The following is a 20,003-nucleotide window of genomic DNA, read 5'->3' on the forward strand; positions in this document are numbered from 1 at the left end:
CTTATTTATCAAAAATTTACTAACTTTACATGAACTTGAAAAGAATTTAGACTTATTTAATTTACATATAACATAATACACGTATGCATACACAAACACATTTAAACATATATACATATATACACCCAATGATCTAATATTTTTCTACCTCCAAATCGCAGCCATGAGATAAGACAAATTCACCAGTCCGCAAAAGGTGGCAAAAGTCCTGTGCGGGAGAGCGGGCGGAAGCCTCCTCAGAGTCGAAGACTGAAGAGGCTCCAGGATGGGGTGCAGGCCTCCTGGGGGGGCTAAAAGGGGGTCATCTAGGTCCTAGATGTCTGGGACAGTTTCTTGGTGCCTGGGATAGAGGGCCATAAAAGATAGAGGGCCTTAAAAACCTGTACATAAGAGATTTCTACCCATTTTCCTTCCTTTTTACAGAATAAGTCCAATCGTAAAATTGTGTTATAGTTTAAAGAACCATTTTCAGGCCAAGTTTCCTGGTCTCCAAGTTGGTACTGGGGCCAGACGGTATTGCAATAGAAAATAAGCCTCTCTTTTCTGAGATCTTCTAACTTAAATTTCTCCCAGTTGCTGATGAGGCATCCCAGCGGGGAGTCCTCCGGGATGCTGGTTGTCAGCCCCATCCCTAAGCCCGGTGTCTTGTCTCTCAGATTCCCACCTTCCCTCTTCCTCTGAGAAAGTCAACAAGCCAACAGTGGCCGAGCCTTGCAAGGTCAAGGTCAGCACAGGTGAGAAAGCACAAAGGCCAGAGGATAGATCTGTGCAGAAAAATGGGGGCTGGGAGGGCATGCAAGGACAGAGCCGCGTGACAAAGGCAGCAAAAAACAAAACAAAACGAAAGGTTGGCAGGGGCACAAGGCAGTTCAGTTTTCAGCAAAAATGAAACAAACCCGGGACTGGTGGCTAATGCAATTACCTGCCCTGAATCCAGGATTTACGGCCTCGTTTAGCCTATCAATGTCCCCAAGGTGCCTTTTTCAGCCCTTTAACTTGGGGTCACCAAAACAAAGAAAATCCCTTTCCCAATTGCCAAAAACCCCAGGGTGCCCGGGGGGCAGCGTGCAGCCTACTTCAGCCAAAGTGTGGCCTATTTCCGCCACCCGGTCTCTCCAACGGGCCTATTTCAGTCCTTTAACTTGGGGTCACTAAAACAATGTGGCTCTGGCGTCCGAGAGTCACCACTATAAAGGACCTCTATTTAACAAAAGAATTTCAAAACAGACAGGGAAAATGACCTGCTTTACAAAGAATGGAAACCATCACCCCGATAGCTAACGCAAAAAGTATGAATGCAGCTAGGAAATGACGACAGGCGTTCATTTATGCGCCAAGCTCAGCACAGGTCAGGGACAGTCCAAAACACAGAAGAGACCGAAGAAGAACGGCAACAGGAGATAGTGCATTGTTGGACTCCTGCTCAGTGTGGGAACAAGTCCCCAACTCCCAAGGCCAGAGTCACCGGCATCCGTCAGCTACTTGAATCCGCACGGTGGAGATTCAACTCCTGCCACCCCATTACTGGGGCTGTAATTAGATGGATGCAGTGAGTTTGTGTCCTTTAATTCAGAAAGTCTCCAGAACAGAGTTGGAAAGAGAGATGGAATGAAAGGTTCTGACACCTCAGAAGACAAGAAAACTAAAAAAAAAACAAACTAGACAAAGGGAAACTTACCCATCCTTTGGGTTCCAAATAGCGCCTTGGTCTTAATTTGGGGCCCAGATGGGGGGTCCCCCTTCATCCCACGTTGGGTGCCACAAAGATGACACAGGAAAGGTGACTCCCAATGCTGGGAGCCACTTGAAGTCCAACTGGGTCCTTGGCTTCACACAAGAAAGAATTCAGGAGCGAGCCGACAGTATAAAGTGAAAGCAAGATTTATTCAGAAACCATAGAAAGTCTGCTCCACAGAGCAGAGGCTGACTCTCCCTGGGGAGAAGAACCAGCCCCGCGGTTCCTTTTCCCCTCTATTTAAGCCACAGGTTAATTACAGGCTAAACAAGGGAGCAATGTTCATGTAACTTGTCCTGCCTCGGTCTTGTTTTGATCAGGGTAGTTTGAAACTTTGTTTTGAGACTTCTTGACTCAGTTAAACAATGTTTGCACCACTAAGCAATGCCCAAAGCAGCGCCTGCCAGTTGCAGTTTCTGTGGGTAAGGAATTTGGACAAGAGATGGGAGAGTGGCTTAACTCTGCTACATGGCATCTGTCACCTCCACCGTAAGACTCGAAAGCTAGAGACTAAAATCGTTTGAAGGCTTGTTCACTCACATATCTGGCAGTTGATGCTGCCGGTCAACCGAGACCCACACGTGGCCTCTCCGCGTGGCCCGGGTTTCTCCACCACGTGGTGGTTGGATTCCAAAGGCAGGCATCCAGAAAGGGAGTCAGGCAGAAGCTGTGTTGCCTCTTAGGACCTGCCTCGGAAGTCATTCAGCATCACTTCATCACAGTGACAAGGGCCGACCCAAGTTCAAGGAGAGTAAACACAGACCTTACCTGCTATGGACTAAATTACATTCCCCCAAACTCACATGTTGAAGTTCTAACTCCCACACCTCAGACTGTGATCTCATTTGGAGAAAAGGTCTTTACAGAGGTAATCAAGGTAGATAATTCGAGTGGACTCTGATTCCATGTACGTGATGTCTTATTAAAAGGGGAAATTTGGAGACAGATAAGCACACAAGGACATGCCACGTGAAGATGAAGGCAGAGATCAAGGTGATGCTTCTACAGGCCAGGAAGTGCCGTACACGTCGGCAACACCCAGAGCAAGGGGAGAGGCACAGGATGGATTCTCCCTCACAGCTCTCGGAGGAACCAACCCTGTCGACACCTTGGTTTGGGGCTTCTGGCTTCCACGGCTATGAGACGACAGGTTTCTGTTGTTTAATCCACCCCGTCCGTGGTGCTTTGTCACAGCGCCCCTGGCAAACTCATACTTCCCTTCTTGACAGAGGACCATCAACACCATGTTGTAAGGAGAGCACAGACATCAGTGTGGCCATGTTCGGACACTCCACTCCACCACAGCCCACCCTCTGGCCACAAACACTGACAGCCCTCCCACATGCAAAATGGACTCCCTTCCCCAACAACAACCACCATTTACATCAGCCCAAAGCCCAGAATCTTAACATCTCATTCGGGTCCACGTGAAGGTTGGTCTAGCTCCTCTCAATCTGAAGACAAGTTATCTGCCCCGCACAGACCACATATGATGCTGGCACAGGTCACTGAAGACGTTGCCTTTCAAAATAATCATCATTCTGCTAAATAGCTTAAAACCATCAACTCTAAAGCTATATCAAGAATCTCTCTCAAATATTGTTGCTCCCTCATTTCCTCCCTCCTCATGGAATCAGACAATCTCAAAATTGGAAAGCAGTGTAAAGCTTAAGATAGTCCTACACACAGCCTGGACAAATCTCACAGACACGATTTTGAGCAAAGGAAGTCAGACTCAAAAGAGTAAATACTGTATGCTCCAAAACTGGCAAACAAATCCAAGGTGATAAAAGTCAAAACAATGTTTACCTTTGGGGGATGGTTTGATTGGGAGACATCATAGGGCTCCCCTCTATGGCTGGACATGGTTGGTGGTTGCACAAGTTTATAAGTATGGAAAATTTCACCCAGCCAGGCATGGTGGCTCATGCCTGGAATCCTAGCACTTTGGGAGGCCAGGGCAGGAGGATCGCTTGAGCCCCAGAGTTCCAGACAAGCCTGAACAACATAGTGAGACCCCATCTCTACAAAAAATACAAAATTTAGCCCAGCATGGTGGTGTGCACCTGTAGTCCCAGCTACTTGGGAGACTGAAGCAGGAGGATTGCTTGAGTTTGATTGCCAGGAGTTCGAGGCTGCAGTGAGCTATGATGATGCCACTGCACTCTAGCCTGGGCAACAGAGTGAGACCCTGTCTGAAAATAAATAAATGAATAAATAAATAATAAATAAATAGCTGGGTGTGGTGTCACAAACCTGTAGTACTATCTGCTGGATAGGCTGAGGCAGGAGAATCACTAGAGGCCAGGAGTTCAAGACCAGCCTGGACAACACAGTGAGACCCCTGTCTCTACAAAAAAAAAAAAAAATTGTTAATTAAATGAATTTTTAAAAATTCATCCATATATACACTCAGAATGATGCACTTTATGGCATGTAAGTTATACTTCATTTTTTTAAAAGGGGTGTAAATTAGTCCTGTGGTTCCCATACTTAAGGATTTCATAAACCAGTAAAATTTCATACTTTCTTTGAACTCCTCCACCCTTCTCCCCAAATCAGAGGAAGCAATTTTCTACAATGACTATGGACTAATGTTATAACTAGAAAAATGCCCTTTTTTTTTTTTAAGGCTCTCTCATAACGACACCTCTGGTGGAGTGCTGGCTCAAGCTTGGGTTTAAAAAATAAAAAACTGATTTTGAAATTATGCTTCTCAGTTCCCACAAGGGGGCGCTGCAGAGTTGCTGTGATCTCGTCGAGGTGCCGTTTAATTGTCCCTGGCTTCCGCCTCCACCCTCTTTCTGCTTCCAGGGCTCCGTGGCTGTGCACGCAGGAAAAAACAAGGCGGGTCCTTATTCGAAGGTTTCTATTATATTAATAAGAATAAGAAATACCAAGACAGGATTTCTAAATTGTGTTATTGTGGTATATTTTAAATGTTTTACGTTTAGCCTTTTCATATATGTGGTGAACACCTTCCATACATTCTAGGGTGTATTTCTGAGGTTATTGGGTATTTTCTGCCTCTCTCCCCAGTGGACCATTTCCAGCTGAAGAAACACACAAATTAGCGCCCCTCCCCCCCTTTCTCGCCCTCCCTCTCCCCTCCCCCACCCATACATTTCAGAGAGGTGAGATATTGTCCATATTTCCCAATTTCTTTTGGTCCCTCCAGCCTATAGAGCTCCCAGCACCACGACAGGTTTCCAAACAGAAACCCGACATCCCCATTTGCAGGGACAAGACAAGATCCAAAGCTAAACTTTTCATCCAAAATGTGAACAATTTAAAAAGATGTCTTGGATTGTTGTTATTTTTAACGATTCAACCTTAAATGCTGGTTCAGATTGAGTGAAAAGCCAGAGAGAACCTCTGGTCCTCGGGTCCCTGGTTCTGCAAAGCGTCATCATTTCGCAGAAACTGGATTTTGACTCTAACCACTTTGGATTGGAGAAGCAGCCCAGGCAATTTTGCCTGAGGGATGAGCTTCTCAAGAGAGCCCCAGAGGAACAAGGCTAGGATGCCGCAAAACATCACTTAGTTACTGCTACTGACCAAGCATTGGCACAAGAGCTCCTGGGAAAGGGAAGCTTAAAAACTCCCGAATTTCCTGTCTTTTCAAAGCATCAGATTGGCAGAAAGAGTAAGTCTCTGCTGGTTCTTCTCTTAAAACTGCCAACGCTTTTATGTGTGGGGAACAAGTCACAGGGGAATGCTACCTCTCTTGAAGATTGCTGAAAGTTCACTTTGGCATTGTCTTCATTTGGAGGTGAAGAAAGGAGACCAGACAGAGTAAGGAAATGTCCGTGAGGCTGATGACACTCACTGGCTTTATTATTGCTGTTATAATATTGCAACTATAATAACAGTATCCACTCTGAGTCAGGCACTGGTCTAAGCACTTTCCATTCATCTGATCCTTACAACAGCCCTCTAAGGTTTTAAAGCTGGGGAAACTGAGGCACCATATGGTTGGGTGATGTTGTGGACTGAATTGCACCCCTCCCATTCCCGGCAAATGTATCTTTTGAAGCCCTAACCTCCAGTGCAACTGTATTTGGACTCTCTCCATACACCACATCCCGGAAGTCCTCTAAAGGTAGCCAGCTGGGGCAGGCACAGGGCTCATCTTGTCCTTGTTTGTTTCCTCTCTCCCAGAGATCACCGTCCTTCTCTGCCTGATTTCCAGTATCTTGAAAACTATTGTTTCATATGTGACATTTTCTTTTTTTTTAGTTTTTCAACTGGGAAGGTAAACCAATTTCCTGTTACTCCATCTCGTTTTGAAGCAGAAGTCTCCTATGTATTCATACAATTAGTCAATTTTCTTCACACAGATCCTGTGCCTTCTCATTAAATTTGTGTGTGAATATAATTTTTGTTGCTATTGTAACTAGACTATTTCTTCCCATCTGCATTTCTAGGTACTTATTTCTAGAGTGGAGAGAAACTATTGATATATGCATGTGTAACATTTGCTCACATTTGTCCTGAAATTCAACAGCAAGTAACAGGAAGAGAGGCAGGTATCTAGAACTGGTGCAGATGTTCAGCAATGCCAACGGGACCCAGGTTCTGCTTCACCCCCTCTTGATGTTGACTTTTGGCCTCATTTGTTACTTCTTGGCACAAAATGGCTGCTCCAACTCCAGGACTCATGTATGTGATCCCAACAGGAAGAAGGAAGGGGGAAGCAAGGACCAGCAACTCCCCTATCGGAAAAGCAAAAGATTTCTCAAAATAAATTTAGCATGTGTCTCATTAGCCGGAATATAACATTTGACCACCTTTAACAGCAAGTCAGCCTGAGGAACCAATTGTTTAGCTGGAAATATCACAAATTCACACACACACACACACAAATCAGGATTCCAGTTGGTAATAAAGGAGAATTAAAATTAAACCAGGCAACTAACATAGTCTACACACAACTCTGCACTCTTAGAATAAAACTTGGTGAGTCATAGTGAATTGTTCTTTTAAACATATTGCCAGATTCCATTTGACAATATTTTAAAGGTAATTTTTAAGGCTATTGCAATATTCAGGACCAAAGATCTTGAACTAAGATAGTAGAAATGGGAACAGAAATATTCAAACATCCTAGCACTCTGGGAGGCCAAGGCAGGAGGATCACTTGAGGCCAGGAGTTGAGAGACTAGCCTGAACAAGAGCGAGACCCCCAACTCTATCAAAAAATGGAAAAATTAGCTGGCCATGGTGGCGCATGCCTGTAGTCCCAGCTACTCAGGAGACTGAGGCAGGAGGATCGCTTGAGCCCAGGAGTTTGAGGTTGCTGTGAGCTACGATGATGCCACTGCACTCTAGCCAGGACAATAGAGTGTGTCTCAGTCTCAAAAAAAAGGGGGGGGGGATTCATCATCAGTGGAATTAAATGTTAAATTGTCTTTAAACACTAAAGCTGAAGTAATTGTGAAATTTTTCTGAATTTCAGATTTCTCTTAATTTGGAATGTCCTAATTAGGTGTTTAGCATTTAATTCAACATATAGAAAAAACAATCTGGATCTTTATGAAAATAAAACTATTGCTGTGGTAAGTCATTTTTTAAGTCTTTCAGATACACATACTGAAGTATTTATAGATGAAATTATACTTCTAGGATTTGCTTCAAAATAATATGAGAATCATAAGGGGAAAAGTGGATAGAAGTAAAGATGAAACAAGATTGGCCACGCATTGATGACTGCTGAACACGGGTATTGGGCATATGGGATTCACTGTATCATTAGTTTTCTCTTGAATGTGTTTGAAATTTCCATAATAAAACGTTCAGTGTTCATGGAATGGAAACATGACATATGTAGACAAATGTACATATACACATATTTTAAATGATAGTGTTTTCGATTCTAATCCGAAGCATTTTATTGTTAAAAAGGAACTGTACATGGTCAATGCTCAGGGGAGGACAGCTCTGCCATTCCCTGAACATGGTCATAAGCAGCCCCGCCTCCGGCAGCCACTGCTATCTTCCTTGCGCCCACAATCCCTTGGCTTCAGAGTCCACAATCCCAAATGGCTCCCAAGTCTAGACGTTATCAAATTCAAAATTCAAAGCAGCATGACTGCATTTGGAAATGCCTCAAAGATGAAACAGTCATACATATTTAAAATACTTAGAAAAATAATATAATTAGAATTTATACAAAGTAGATTTTTACAAAACAACTTCACTACAAGAAATACATCTTATATCCAAGCACAAAAATGTGGAAATATATACGTTTAAGAAACAACATTTTCATTTCTAAATGCTGAGTGGGAAAGCATAAACTAACTTGTGGATTACTGGTAAAATTTCAAAGAGACTTGAATTTGCTAGCAGAAATTTTCACTCCATTCTCAAGCTTTGATAAACAGTTCTTGAAGGGATTAGACAGCTGTTCCTCTCTCCAAATTCTGTTTAATTTCAGCCGTATACTTCCCATAGAATCTTTCAGCTTTCTTGTTGAATTTGGCATTCCTTTCATTAATGTAGTCGATATCCGCATCATCATTGTAAGGACGTCTCCGGCTGTATTTGTCTCGTTTTTCAATTCTGGGGGAAGAAGAAAGTAATTTACAAAATTCAAAACTGCCCCCTTTTTTTGATCTTAATAAAACATGGACAAACAGTTGAGAATAGAATCAGTACATTTAGAACAACACACTTTGGGGAGGGGAAAAAAAAAAGCAAGCCCAGTTTTCATCGAGTTTAAGTTGAAATTGCTAATTAATGGTACATCCCGGAGTATGAACTATGAAATCCAGGAAATACAGACTCATCTTCAGAATGCCTCTAAAAGGGCCATGATACATTGGTAGGAACTCAACACATAAAGTATTATTTAAAAGAAGATAATTATTACAATAATATCAATTATAACCACCGCAGCTGATCCTGAGTACACAGCATGTGCCACACACTATTCTTAATACTTTACATCATTAACTCCTAAGATACATCAATATATTCATTCTGCTCTACCTAATATTCACCTCTATCAGTATTAAGAAACACAAACGTAAGTGAGGAACATCTAGAACATTCTTGTTTCTTCAAATCAAATAGCAGAGTGGCGGTTAAAGTCTTTAAAGAAGAATAATTATCTTTAGATCTTTCCCCTTCAATTGTAAAAATTCAATTTCACCAATTTTTGCACCTCCATTCCAAGTCACATGGACTCAGTCCATACTTGCTATCTATCCCCAAACCACTATAGATACTGGGTCATAAGTGAGCAAGTATAATTTCTGTGTATCAATTCATTCTAAGCACAATAGACTTAGGTGCCTATTTTAAGTCCATTTTGTCATTAAGCATTTAAAATTACAGGCTGCTCCACTGAGTACTTACTGTTTTTCCAGATCTATGACCATCCTATCAATTTCCTCTGTGGAAGGTACATGTGTTCCATGAAGAAGACTGTTGGATGTTGGGAAAAATTCTTCTCCACTGAAAGGACAGCAAAATGAACTTATGGTAGCACTACAAGTGCTCCGTTTTCAAATCTCAAACTAAACTAACATTCAAAGTGAGAGATAAAATACATTATTATTTACTGTGGGATCCTACTTTAATTTTTTTCTTAAAACAAAAAAAACCCCCCACAGGCCAAGCACAGTGGCTCACACCTGTACTCCCATCACTTTAGGAGGCTGAGGCAGGAAGATCACTTTAGCCCAGGAGACCAGCCTGGGCAACATAGCGAGACCCCATCTCTACAAAATAAAATAAAATAAAAATTAGCCAGGCGTGGTGGTGTGCCTGTCGTCCCAGCTACTCAGGAGGCTGAAACAAGAGGATTGCTCGAGCAAGTTCAAGGAGCTCAATGCTGCAGTGAGCTATGATTGCACCACTGCACTCTAGCCTGGGCAACAGAGCGAGACCCTGTCTCAAAAAAAGAATAAAAAATACAGAATTGGAAGAGACCCTAGAAATCACCTATTCCACATCTTCATTCTACAGATTAGAGAGCCAGTGGCCAGCAGTTAAAGAACTTATCAAAGACCACAAAGTATTAGAGCTTCTAGCTCAGCACTTCTAGCACTATACCAACACAGATGAGTAGTTGTGACAGAGACCACATGGCCCACAAAGCTCAAAATATTTACTACCTGGTCCTTCACAAAGTTCACTAACTTTTTTGTGAAGGCACTAAAGCATTCTGCCTCCTAAAATAACATCTAAGTAACTATGATAACCTGGGTCTTAACTACTCAACATCCAGTATTAGAATGCCCAGCTACAAAGAAAACCAAATGATTAGTTTAACTGTTGTGAAGTGAAAGTGTTGTCAAAGCCAAGACCATTCTCAGACAGCTGCTGATTACCCAACACCTCGACATTAAAGTATCTCTATTTATGGATGTGTGTATACATACATACACATACACACACACACACACACACACACACACAAATATACCCACGTTACCTCAGGATGAAAAAACAACTTACTGTTTTTCTCTCTGTCTCTCATATGCTTCCATATCAGGTTTGATCTGCTTGGTCAACCGATGATACTGGCGTAACTGGGCAGCAGCATAATCTAAAAATAAAATGAGAATCAGAGATGATATATTTCCTTATTTGGACATTACTATTGAGAGAAAAATCAGAACTATTACAGGTGACTATCACTCATCTGAAATGCTTTGCTTCGGATTTCAGATTTTTTTCAGACTTTGGAATGTTTGCATTAAACTTAAATCCAAAATCCCAATGAGCATTTCCTCTGAGCGTCGTGTCAGTGCTCGAGAAGTTTTGGATTTTGAAGCATTTAGAATTTTCTGGCCAGGGATACTCAACCTGTTTTAGGTAATAACATGCACAAGACACTAATCTAAGCATAACCTCTATCCTGAAGATGCTGATAAGCAGACTTTGATAAATTTCATCACAAAGAATAAAAGAACCCAGCTGACTGAAGTGCAGCCTTTTTTTTTAACTTCTGCCTTATGAGATATATTTGTATTGTTCTTGGTTTTAGGCCCCTTAGAGAACAATCCATGAAGACGCACAGGGGCACATCCTTTCTTAAAGCCCGAAACACTGAAGGCAATGCTTCCCTGACAGCCTAGTCAATAAAGTTCAGTTCAATAAAGGTCAATTTTACCTGAAAATCCCAGATCGGGGTTTTTCCTCTTCTTTTTCCTCTCCCATCTTTCTGCATCTTCTGCGCTGATCTCCAGCAACTTCACTTTCTCATAGTCTTCCCCTCTTGCTGCACATTCCTAAAAAGAAGAAAAAAGCTGATACCTACAAATATGATATGAATAATTATTTATCTTAAATCAAGAAAGATCCAATGGGAGAATTAAAAAAAAGAAAGATCCAATAAAGTCATCAAGCAATATTTAAAAAATGATTAATATCTGAAGGAAATTTGAGAATCTGCTATGGTATACAAGAAGTAAGCATATGGGCTGGGTGCGGTGGTTCACGCCTGTAATTCCAGCACTCTGGGAGGCCCAGGTGGGAAGATCACTTGAGGCCAGGAGTTTGAAACTAGCCAGGGCAACACAGCAAGACCCCATCTCTACAAAAAACAGAAAAATTAGCCAGGCGTGGTGGTGCACACCTGTAGTCCCAGCTACTCAGGAGGGTAGGGCAGGAGGATCACTTGAGCCCAGGAGTTCAAGGCTGCAGGGAGCTATGATTGCACCACTGCACTCCAAACTGGGCCACAGAACAAGACCTGTCTCAAAAAAAGTAAAAGAAATAAAAAAAAAAAAGAGCAAGCATATACTTATTGTTTATCAGGTGTCAGATCCTGTTTTAAATACTTTACATGTATTAACTCATTTAATTCATAATTAATTCAAATTGTTATTATAGTCCCTCTTTTATAGATGAGAAAAGAGAGGTACAGAGAGTTTAAATAACTGGCCCAAATGTTGCAGCTAATAGCATCAGGCAGTTTGGCTCCAGAGCCAGTGTACTCAACTATGTTGCACTATCTTACTACAATAGAATTACTGAATAATCACTTAAGATAGCAGAGTAGTTCCTAACCTTTTTCTTTTCTTCTTCCTGCAGTTCCCATTCCAAACGAGCTTTTTTGGCTTCCCAGTTTGCAGGTAACTTAAGTCTTTTATCTTCTTCCACAACTTCCTGGTGATTTAATTTGCGTGCTTCATTCTAAAACCGTAACACAAAAAGTTTGTCAGCAGAAACAAGAAAATAAATCCAAATAGATCTTGCCTTCTCTGAAGAGAGTCAGACAGGATACATTAACAAGGTGACTCCATTTTATCCTAAAAGCAACAGAGAGCCATCAAAGGATTTTAAGCAAGGGAACAGCCTAATAAGGTTTGCATTTGTATACAGTCGAGAAAAATGTGTTGGGCTGCACTGGTTTGTTGTTTCAGAGCCTTAAGAATTTATCAGTTTTATCTGTGTTTAGCTGTGTGGTCCCTTTGGTTTGGATGGGAACAAGGTTTCAAAAAGTGGGAGAGCCATATTACAATGGCACTTGAGCAGACTTTAGATGGCATCAAATAAAATTAAACCACATGACGTGAAAGATATTCTACTTTCAATTTTCTTGTAATCCTGATTAATTCAAGGTAAAAGCCTCAATTTGGGACTGGAGACCTTTAATGCCTATCTTAATATCTCTAACCCTTTCCAAGTTCTCCCTCCTTTTAAAAATATTTTAATAGTTTACATTATGACAAATGAAGGAAACTTTCATTTGAAGTACTAGTGAAGAGTCTATTTTAAAATAAACAACTGGGGGAGGGGTGGGAAAAAAATTAAAAATAAACTTAACTGTATAAAACAAAATCAGTCCATCATCTCAAGGAAAACTTAAGCTAGGTGTTTCTTAGGTCGCAGGCTGGTAGCAGTTCATCCAGAAGTCATATCTCCTAATTTCCAGGCATGTGTTCTTTACATAATCCCTCTAAGTAAATATTTAAGCATGTTTGTTTAACTGTTTATTACATTAAATTTTCCTGGGCAAAGACAGATACTCCTCTCAACTACCATCCCTCATATATTCTCGGCTCTGGCAATGCCCTCCAGTTGATGACACCAAGAACACACCTGCAGTCCAACAAAGTTGAGTTGGTCGCACTGAGGAAGAGAACAAATCATGGAGAACCACGGGCAATCCACTGAGACAGTGTTAGGAGGGACTAGTTCCAAGATTTGGGTTTGTATTAGGTGATTAAGGGGAGGGTTCAAGGCTCTAAATTGGGCCCTGTCAGAAAGCAAGGTCATTCTATAATTAGATATCTTAAATTTTTATATAGAAAAAGTAATGGAATGAGACTAATGCTGTATTTGGTAATAACAGACACTGCTGTTGGCCAGAAGAAAAGGATGTGTGGTTATTTCTGTGGTTTGAACAGTCTTCTTGGTTTCATCTCACTATAATAGTCAAGATGTTAGGGTTTTGTGAAACCATGGCAAGCTGCCAGTCAGGCCACTCCATGCTGAAATAGTCGGGAGCTGCTTATTTCTTTCTCAGCTCCAACTACAGCCAGCTGTTTGCTAGACTCTTATCCCTAATATGAATTCTCTTTCTTTGCATTTGTTCTCTCTGCTTAGATGTCTCTTCCTCAGACTCCTTTGTCTGATATTAAATAATATCATATTCACTTTTCAAATAGTAGTTTAGGTGTCACCTATTATATGAGGCACTCACTGGAGCCCCACAAACTGCATTAATCTCTCCTCTTCTGCACTTCCAGGGCACTTTGTTCCAATCTCTAGCATTGTATTTACCATAGTAAATTTCTGGCTATTAAGTTGAGTCCTGTAGAGACTCATATTTTTTAAATGAAGTAGCCAGCTCTCTTATTGACACTGGACAAGTCTCCTCCTATCTCTAACTCTACATATTTAGCTAGTCAAAATGAAGAGTTTCTTAGAATCATAGAGCAGGAGGCTGTCAGTATTAAAATAGAGACTCCCAAACCTAGCCAGATAAATTAAATCGGATGTGGGTGGGAGGGGCGCTGGAGCGAACAGGTGTATTTTCAAAAGTTCTCAAAGTGATCTCAATGTGCTGCCAGGATTTAGAACCACCAGGATAAACCTTTCATCTCAGGGGATGATCCAGTTCCAGCTCTGCGGTGTCAGGCGCGCTGGTGCGGCTTCCCAGTCCCTCTACAAACGCGCACAGGCCTGGCCAGATGTCAGGTCTGAGCTGGCCTCCAAGACTACTCACTCGCTTCAGGTGTAGCTCCCGGAATTTGCGCAGTCTCTGTTCGCGCTTCTGGGAGGCCAGCTCCTCGGCTGCCGTGAGGGGCCCCTCCTCCGCGTTGTCCACCGGCACCTGCGGCGAAGAGGACCGACTTTAGGAGGGGCTGGCTCGGCTTCTCCCAAGAGGCTCAGGCCGCGTTCCCACCGGTCCCTATAGGCCGGGCCTGGGCCCTCCACCACCGGCCTAACCCCACATTGTCTGCGCCTTCCTGGCCCACCACCAGGCTTTGCCCCCACCTCTAGCCTTGCCTCTCCCCGGAACCCGCACTAACAAAATTCTCTGGGTAGGCCCAGTCGCACTCACCCTCTCGGCTTCAATCGCGGCCGCCATCACAACCCCTCTCTTCCCACTTCCGGCAACAACACAGAGCACTTCCGCCAACCTTTGGACCGCCCTGTACAAATAAGCTACTATAAGCCCCGCCCCACCGGGCAACCTCAGGAACTTGGGACCAATCCCTGCCCCGTTTAGCCGTGAGATGTTTTCGATTGGGCAGAGTCTTGCGCAGCCGCAGAGGCCGCATAGGCAAGGGCAAGGAGGTGTGTGGCGGGGAGGGAAAAAGGCTTGGGAAGATTTCCAGAGAGGACGGCTGGGAAGGTGTGGCCGAAAGGGAACTGATAGAAAGTCACCTACTCTTCCTGCTTTCCCGTGAGCGGAAAGCGCTTTCCATTCAGAATTTAGCCTTAAAATGTCACCTCCTCCGAGAAGCAGGTCTTCCCTGACTGCCTTGTCTCACGCTTAGCACTGTCATTTGACACCGTCTTCAGTAGTGTAAGATTCCCCCCTTCGCCCCGACACCCTACATCAGCATTATTAACTGGAGGAGAGCAGGGTCTGTCGCATCTTACTCACTCTTATGTGCCCAGCGGAGAAGCAATGCCAGAATTAATAACAGTGCTGACGTTATTAAGGTAATTCAGGCTCCCTTCCCTCTCCCTACTCCCGGCTCATCTCCCTCGCCCACATATACACGCAAAAAGATGACTCAGTAAGGTGCTGGGTACAAGAAAAATATAAGAAAACTATTTTTTCCTGCACTAACAACTACTAATGAGAGGTAAAAACGAAAAAGTAATCCCCAAAATGAAAAGATATCTATATATAAAATTTAAATAACATAAAATATAAAAACCAATTTGAAGTATACAAAAATTAAATCTGCATAAATGATGAAGTTTAATAGAAGTAGTGAAAGGGAAAAAGATGAATAGATGATGAAGAATAACCTATTTTCTGGCTGGAAGACTTAAAATCATAAAAATAATATCACAAAAGAGTATCTCAAATGAGTTTATAAGTGTCATGTTATTCCCATCAGAATCTCAGTGGGTTATTGTTTTTGCTTTTTGGAACTGGAAATAATGTAGCAAAAATCTAAAACAGAACACTGTTGGTGAGACTGAAAAAAACATGAATTCTACATATATTGCTGGTAGGACTAAAAATTGATCCAACCACTAGAGAGGACAATTCAGCAATATCTGTAAAAATTACAAAGGTATTTACTCTTTAACTCAGTTATCACAATTCTGGGAAATTATCCTACAGATACAGTTGCACATGTATAAAATGACGTCTGTACAAGGATGTTCTTGTCACCTTTTGGGGGGGGTGGAGGATAGCAAAAAATTGGAACAACTCAAATATCTGTCAAGAGAAGACTGGTTAAATAAACTATGGCACATTCAGTGGAACACTAACAAGCTGTGAAAAGGAATGGGGCAGTTCTCTGTATACTAATTTGGAAAGATCTCCAAAACATACTAAGTGAAAAATGCAAGATACAGAACTATATACATAGTATGCTATATTTAGAAGGATAGTGAGTAGAGTTACGATTACTAAGAATATATTTTTGTTTTGCACACAGAAATCAGGAGGGGTAAACAAGCTAATATAAGTGATAATCTATTTGGGGGGTATAATAATAAAAATATATTATTTTGAACCATATGAATATAGTTCCAATTCTAAATTTTAAAAATTAATTTTAAGCTGGGTCCATTGGCTCATGCCTGTAATTCCAGCACTTTGGGAGGCTGAAGCGGGAGAGTTGCTTGAAGCCAGGAGTTTAAGACCAGCCTGGACAACATAGCAAGACCCCCATCTCTACAAAAAATTTTAAAATTAGCCAGGCTTGGTGGCTGGTGCTTGTAGTCCTAGCTACTCAGGAGGCTGAGCCAGGGGGATTGCTTGAGCCCAGAAGTTGGAGGTTGCAGTGAGCTATGATGATGCGACTGCACTCGCCCAGGAGACAGAGCAAGATCCTCTCTAAAAAATTAACTTTAAAATTTTGTATAGAAAAACTGAGAATAGCCAAGAGTATTTTTGAATAAAAGATGATGAGGAGGGACTTGGCATGGTGGCTCACACCTGTAATCCCAGCACTCCGGAAGGCCAAGGCAGGAGGATTGCTTGAGCTCAGGTGTTCCAGAACAGCCTGAGCACGAGCAAGATCCTCTCTCTACTAAAAATAGAAAACTTAGCCGGGCGTGGTGGTGTGCACACCTGTAGTCCCAGCTACTCGGGAGGCTGAGGCAGGAGGATCACTTGAGCCCAGGAGTTTGACGTTGTTGTAGTTAGGCTGATGCCATGGCACTCTAGCCCAGGCGACAGAGAGAGACTCTGTCTCAAAAAGGAAAAAAAAAAATCACACAGCCAGAGAGAAGTCAAGACAGTACTATCCCTCAGGCCTTTTTACTCCCAAACTATTGCTCTTTCCATCTCTACCACACATTGTTCCCTGAAGGCAGTAAAATAATACCTAAAGGTATAGTTTCAGTTGTTTATCTAATCATTCTTCCACTCCCCACCCCTCCGCCACCACCGCAAGCACATGCTCATATAAAATCCTCCAGTGGCTACCCTCCTTTCAGGATAAAATCCAAACCTCTGCTTTGCCTGGCCTACAGGACACCAAGACAGGTAACATCTATTTGAGTTGGTTTCCATGCCTATACTTACAAACTTTATGTGTCCTGGTGACAGAATGAAGCTCAAAAACTAAATCACCAGGAAGTTGTGAAGGAAGTTAAAAGACTTAAGTTACCTGCAAATTGGGAAGCTAAAAAAGCTTGTTTGGAATGGGAATTGCAGGAGGAAGAAAAGAAAAAAGTAAGTATGATTTTGCCATCCTCATAAACTATGGATTTAAATATTATATTGTGTTTTATTGAAGCAGCATAAGGATAAGTTAAGTATTCTGGATCTAGTTCCCTTATCTGTACTTTACATCGTTGTGAGAATAAAATATGTAAAACATGTAGAACAGTGCCTGGATCACAGAGCTACATAACCAATGGATATTAGAGTAAAAGGCTAAGCTACAGTAACAAGAGCTCCGACAATAAGAACCGATAAAGATAAAGCTCATTAGTTTCTCATGTGTCAGTTCCTAGGTCGCAGCCCAAGTTAGAGGGGCAGCTCTGTCCTACATAAGTATTCATTACATTATTACTTTGCTATTCCCTGACACGTTATTGGTGTCACATGGGTGAAGCTAGATGGTTACAAGTTCCAGCCAGCAGGAGGGGAACGGGTATAAGGGGAGAGGTCTTAAGGCATGAGAGCTGCCCTCAGCACTTCTGCTCTTATTTTGTTGAGAACTTAAGTTACCTGGTCTGACCCAGCTGCAAGGGAGGGTGGGAAATGGGCAGCCATAAGCCCAGAAAGGAGGGGAGAAGGGATTTTGATGGACACATAATGCTGCCATAGCTGCTATTAGCTATTTTTGCCATAGCTATTTTTAGTGTCAATGTTAGAGCTGTATTTTTTAAGGATCATAGCAAATTCCACAATTTTCTTTGAAAGTTGATCAGTTTACAGTCCTGCTGGCAGTCTTTAGTTCTTTCTTGATTTATGAAGGAATCAAGAAATTACATGAGGCAATGGAGCTAATATTTTTTTCCTTCTTTTTAGGAATGTGCAGCAAAGGAGGAAGACTATGAGAAAATGAAGTTACGGGAGATCAGTGCAGAAAGATGAGAAAGGACAAAGAAGAGGACAAAGAAAATCTTGGATTTTCAGGTAAAATTGGCTTTTACTTTATTGAATGGGCCTGTTAATGACCCATTTAATAACAGGTCTGTTAGTCCACCAACATCTAAAATAGCCTGTGGTTTTCATTTTATTTTTAGATTTTTTTGCTGCCTAGTTAGACCAGTATCATTGGTTGACCAAGCAGATCAAGCCTGACCTAGAACATATGAAAGAGTAAGAGAGAAACAGTAAGGCGATGTGATTTAATGTAATAGCATACTCTTCGTATGTTATCAGTAGGACTTGAATTTAATGGTGCTGTTTCTGGAGCTTTGCTTCCTGGTTGTGGAGCCTGCCTCTGTCACTTAATAAGCTGTGTCACACTATCTTTCTGCCTGTTTTTCCATCTGTACGCAGGGAATAAGAATAGTGCTTTCTTCATAGGGTTATTGTAAGGATTAAATGAATTAATTCATATAATTCACTTAAACAGTGGTTGGCACATAGTAAACGCTATATATGTGTTAATCATGTTACTGTTACTAGGTCTCTTACTTGTGAAGGATATCTACACTTTCTTCATGTGCAGCAATGTTAAACTTTAGTCTTTCTTTCCCTAATTATAATATGTAAGACAGGTAGTATGCTCAAGTATGAATTCTATTTCTTTGAAATCAAATTTTGATCCCAAGTGTTTCCATTTTCAACCACTAAACAATGTCCAGTTCTGAAAGTACAGGATCTTAATAGTGTTAACTCACCACCTTGTTCTTTCTCAGTGGAGAGGAGTTCTACCCAAAATCCAACAGCCTTCTTCATGGAACACATGTGCCTTCCACAGAAGAAATTGATAGGATGGTCATAGACTTGGAAAAGCAGAATGCAGCCTAAAGTTGTAGTGATTTCATGCCTAATGACAAAATTACCTTTATGGTCTTGAAATATACCATCTGGATAAAAATTAAAGAATACTTGATTATTAGTTTGGAAAATGGTCCCATTTACTACCACTTCTATATTTGTTTTTCGGATAGGGTAATTATTAAGCAGAGTCAACAGAGTTCATATAAAATTCTAACTCTACATAGTGTAACTTGGCAGGACGCAGTGACTCACTGAGTAATGGTAGCTCACACCTGTAATCCCAGCACTCTGGAAGCCTGAGGAGGTTGAGGATCCCCTGAGCCCAGGAGTTTTATGTTGCTGTGAGCTAGATGCCACAACACTCTAGCCAGGGGAACAGAGAGAGACTCTGTCTCAATTAAAAAAAAGAGTACAGTTGAGTCTTGAACAACATAGGGCTTAGGGGCCGACACCTCCAAGCCCCCACCCCCACATGCAGTCAAAAATCCGCGTATAACCTTTGAATCCCCAGAAAATTTACTAATAGCCTGTTGACCCAGAAGCTTTACTGATAACATAAACAGTCAATTAACACATATTTTGTATATTATGTGTTCTGTGTACTGTGTTCTTACAATAAAGTAAGCTAGAGAAAAGAAAATGTTATTAAGGAAATCACAAGGAAGAGAAAAATACTATTCATTAAGTGGAAGTGGATTATCATAAAGGTCTTCATCCTTGTCCTCTTCACATTGAGTAGAAGGAGGAAGAGGAAGGGTTGATCTCAGTGTCTCAGGGATAGCAGAGGTAGAAGAAAATATGAGTGTATTTAAGTGGACCGGTGCAGTTCAAACCCATGTTGTTCAAGGGTCCACTGTAATCATTTATCATATTTTTAGATTTTTCTCCAGTACTTTCAAAGAAGCACTTAATACCTTTGTACTAAGGGAAAAGAAAGGAGGGGAAAGACTAATAAGGTTAGGCTTCAGAGAGGTCATATTGACCTGGGTTTTAAGGATAAACAGGATTTCCCCAGAGGGGAAAGGCATGCCCCACAGCCACTGCAGTTTTAGCCAAAAAAGCAGATGTCAGTATGATTTGAGGACTACTCTGAAGGTGACTGGGTGGGTGGTAAGGCCACTAACTCAAACAGGCAGTGCTATAACAAGCTCAATACAGGACAGGTTCATTTTGAAGAGATGGGGAAAGGCATTGGAAACTGGA

At 41.8% G+C, this 20,003-nt stretch overlaps 1 protein-coding gene across 1 annotated transcript; it reads right to left on the bottom strand.

Annotated features, from left to right (window-relative positions):
* Positions 1–7,927: 7,927 nt before the first annotated feature.
* SYF2 (SYF2 pre-mRNA splicing factor) lies at positions 7,928–14,309 on the bottom strand. Its single transcript, XM_069477471.1, has 7 exons — positions 14,262–14,309; positions 13,923–14,030; positions 11,759–11,884; positions 10,860–10,977; positions 10,202–10,292; positions 9,098–9,196; positions 7,928–8,299 (listed from the first exon to the last, which is right to left on the bottom strand). Exons 1-7 carry the CDS (start codon positions 14,286–14,288, stop codon positions 8,134–8,136), a joined length of 735 nt encoding a protein of 244 aa, XP_069333572.1. The 5' UTR covers positions 14,289–14,309; the 3' UTR covers positions 7,928–8,133.
* Positions 14,310–20,003: the final 5,694 nt, after the last annotated feature.

The sequence above is a fragment of the Eulemur rufifrons genome, chromosome 8 (genome assembly GCF_041146395.1).
Source record: "Eulemur rufifrons isolate Redbay chromosome 8, OSU_ERuf_1, whole genome shotgun sequence".
NCBI lineage: Eukaryota > Metazoa > Chordata > Mammalia > Primates > Lemuridae > Eulemur > Eulemur rufifrons.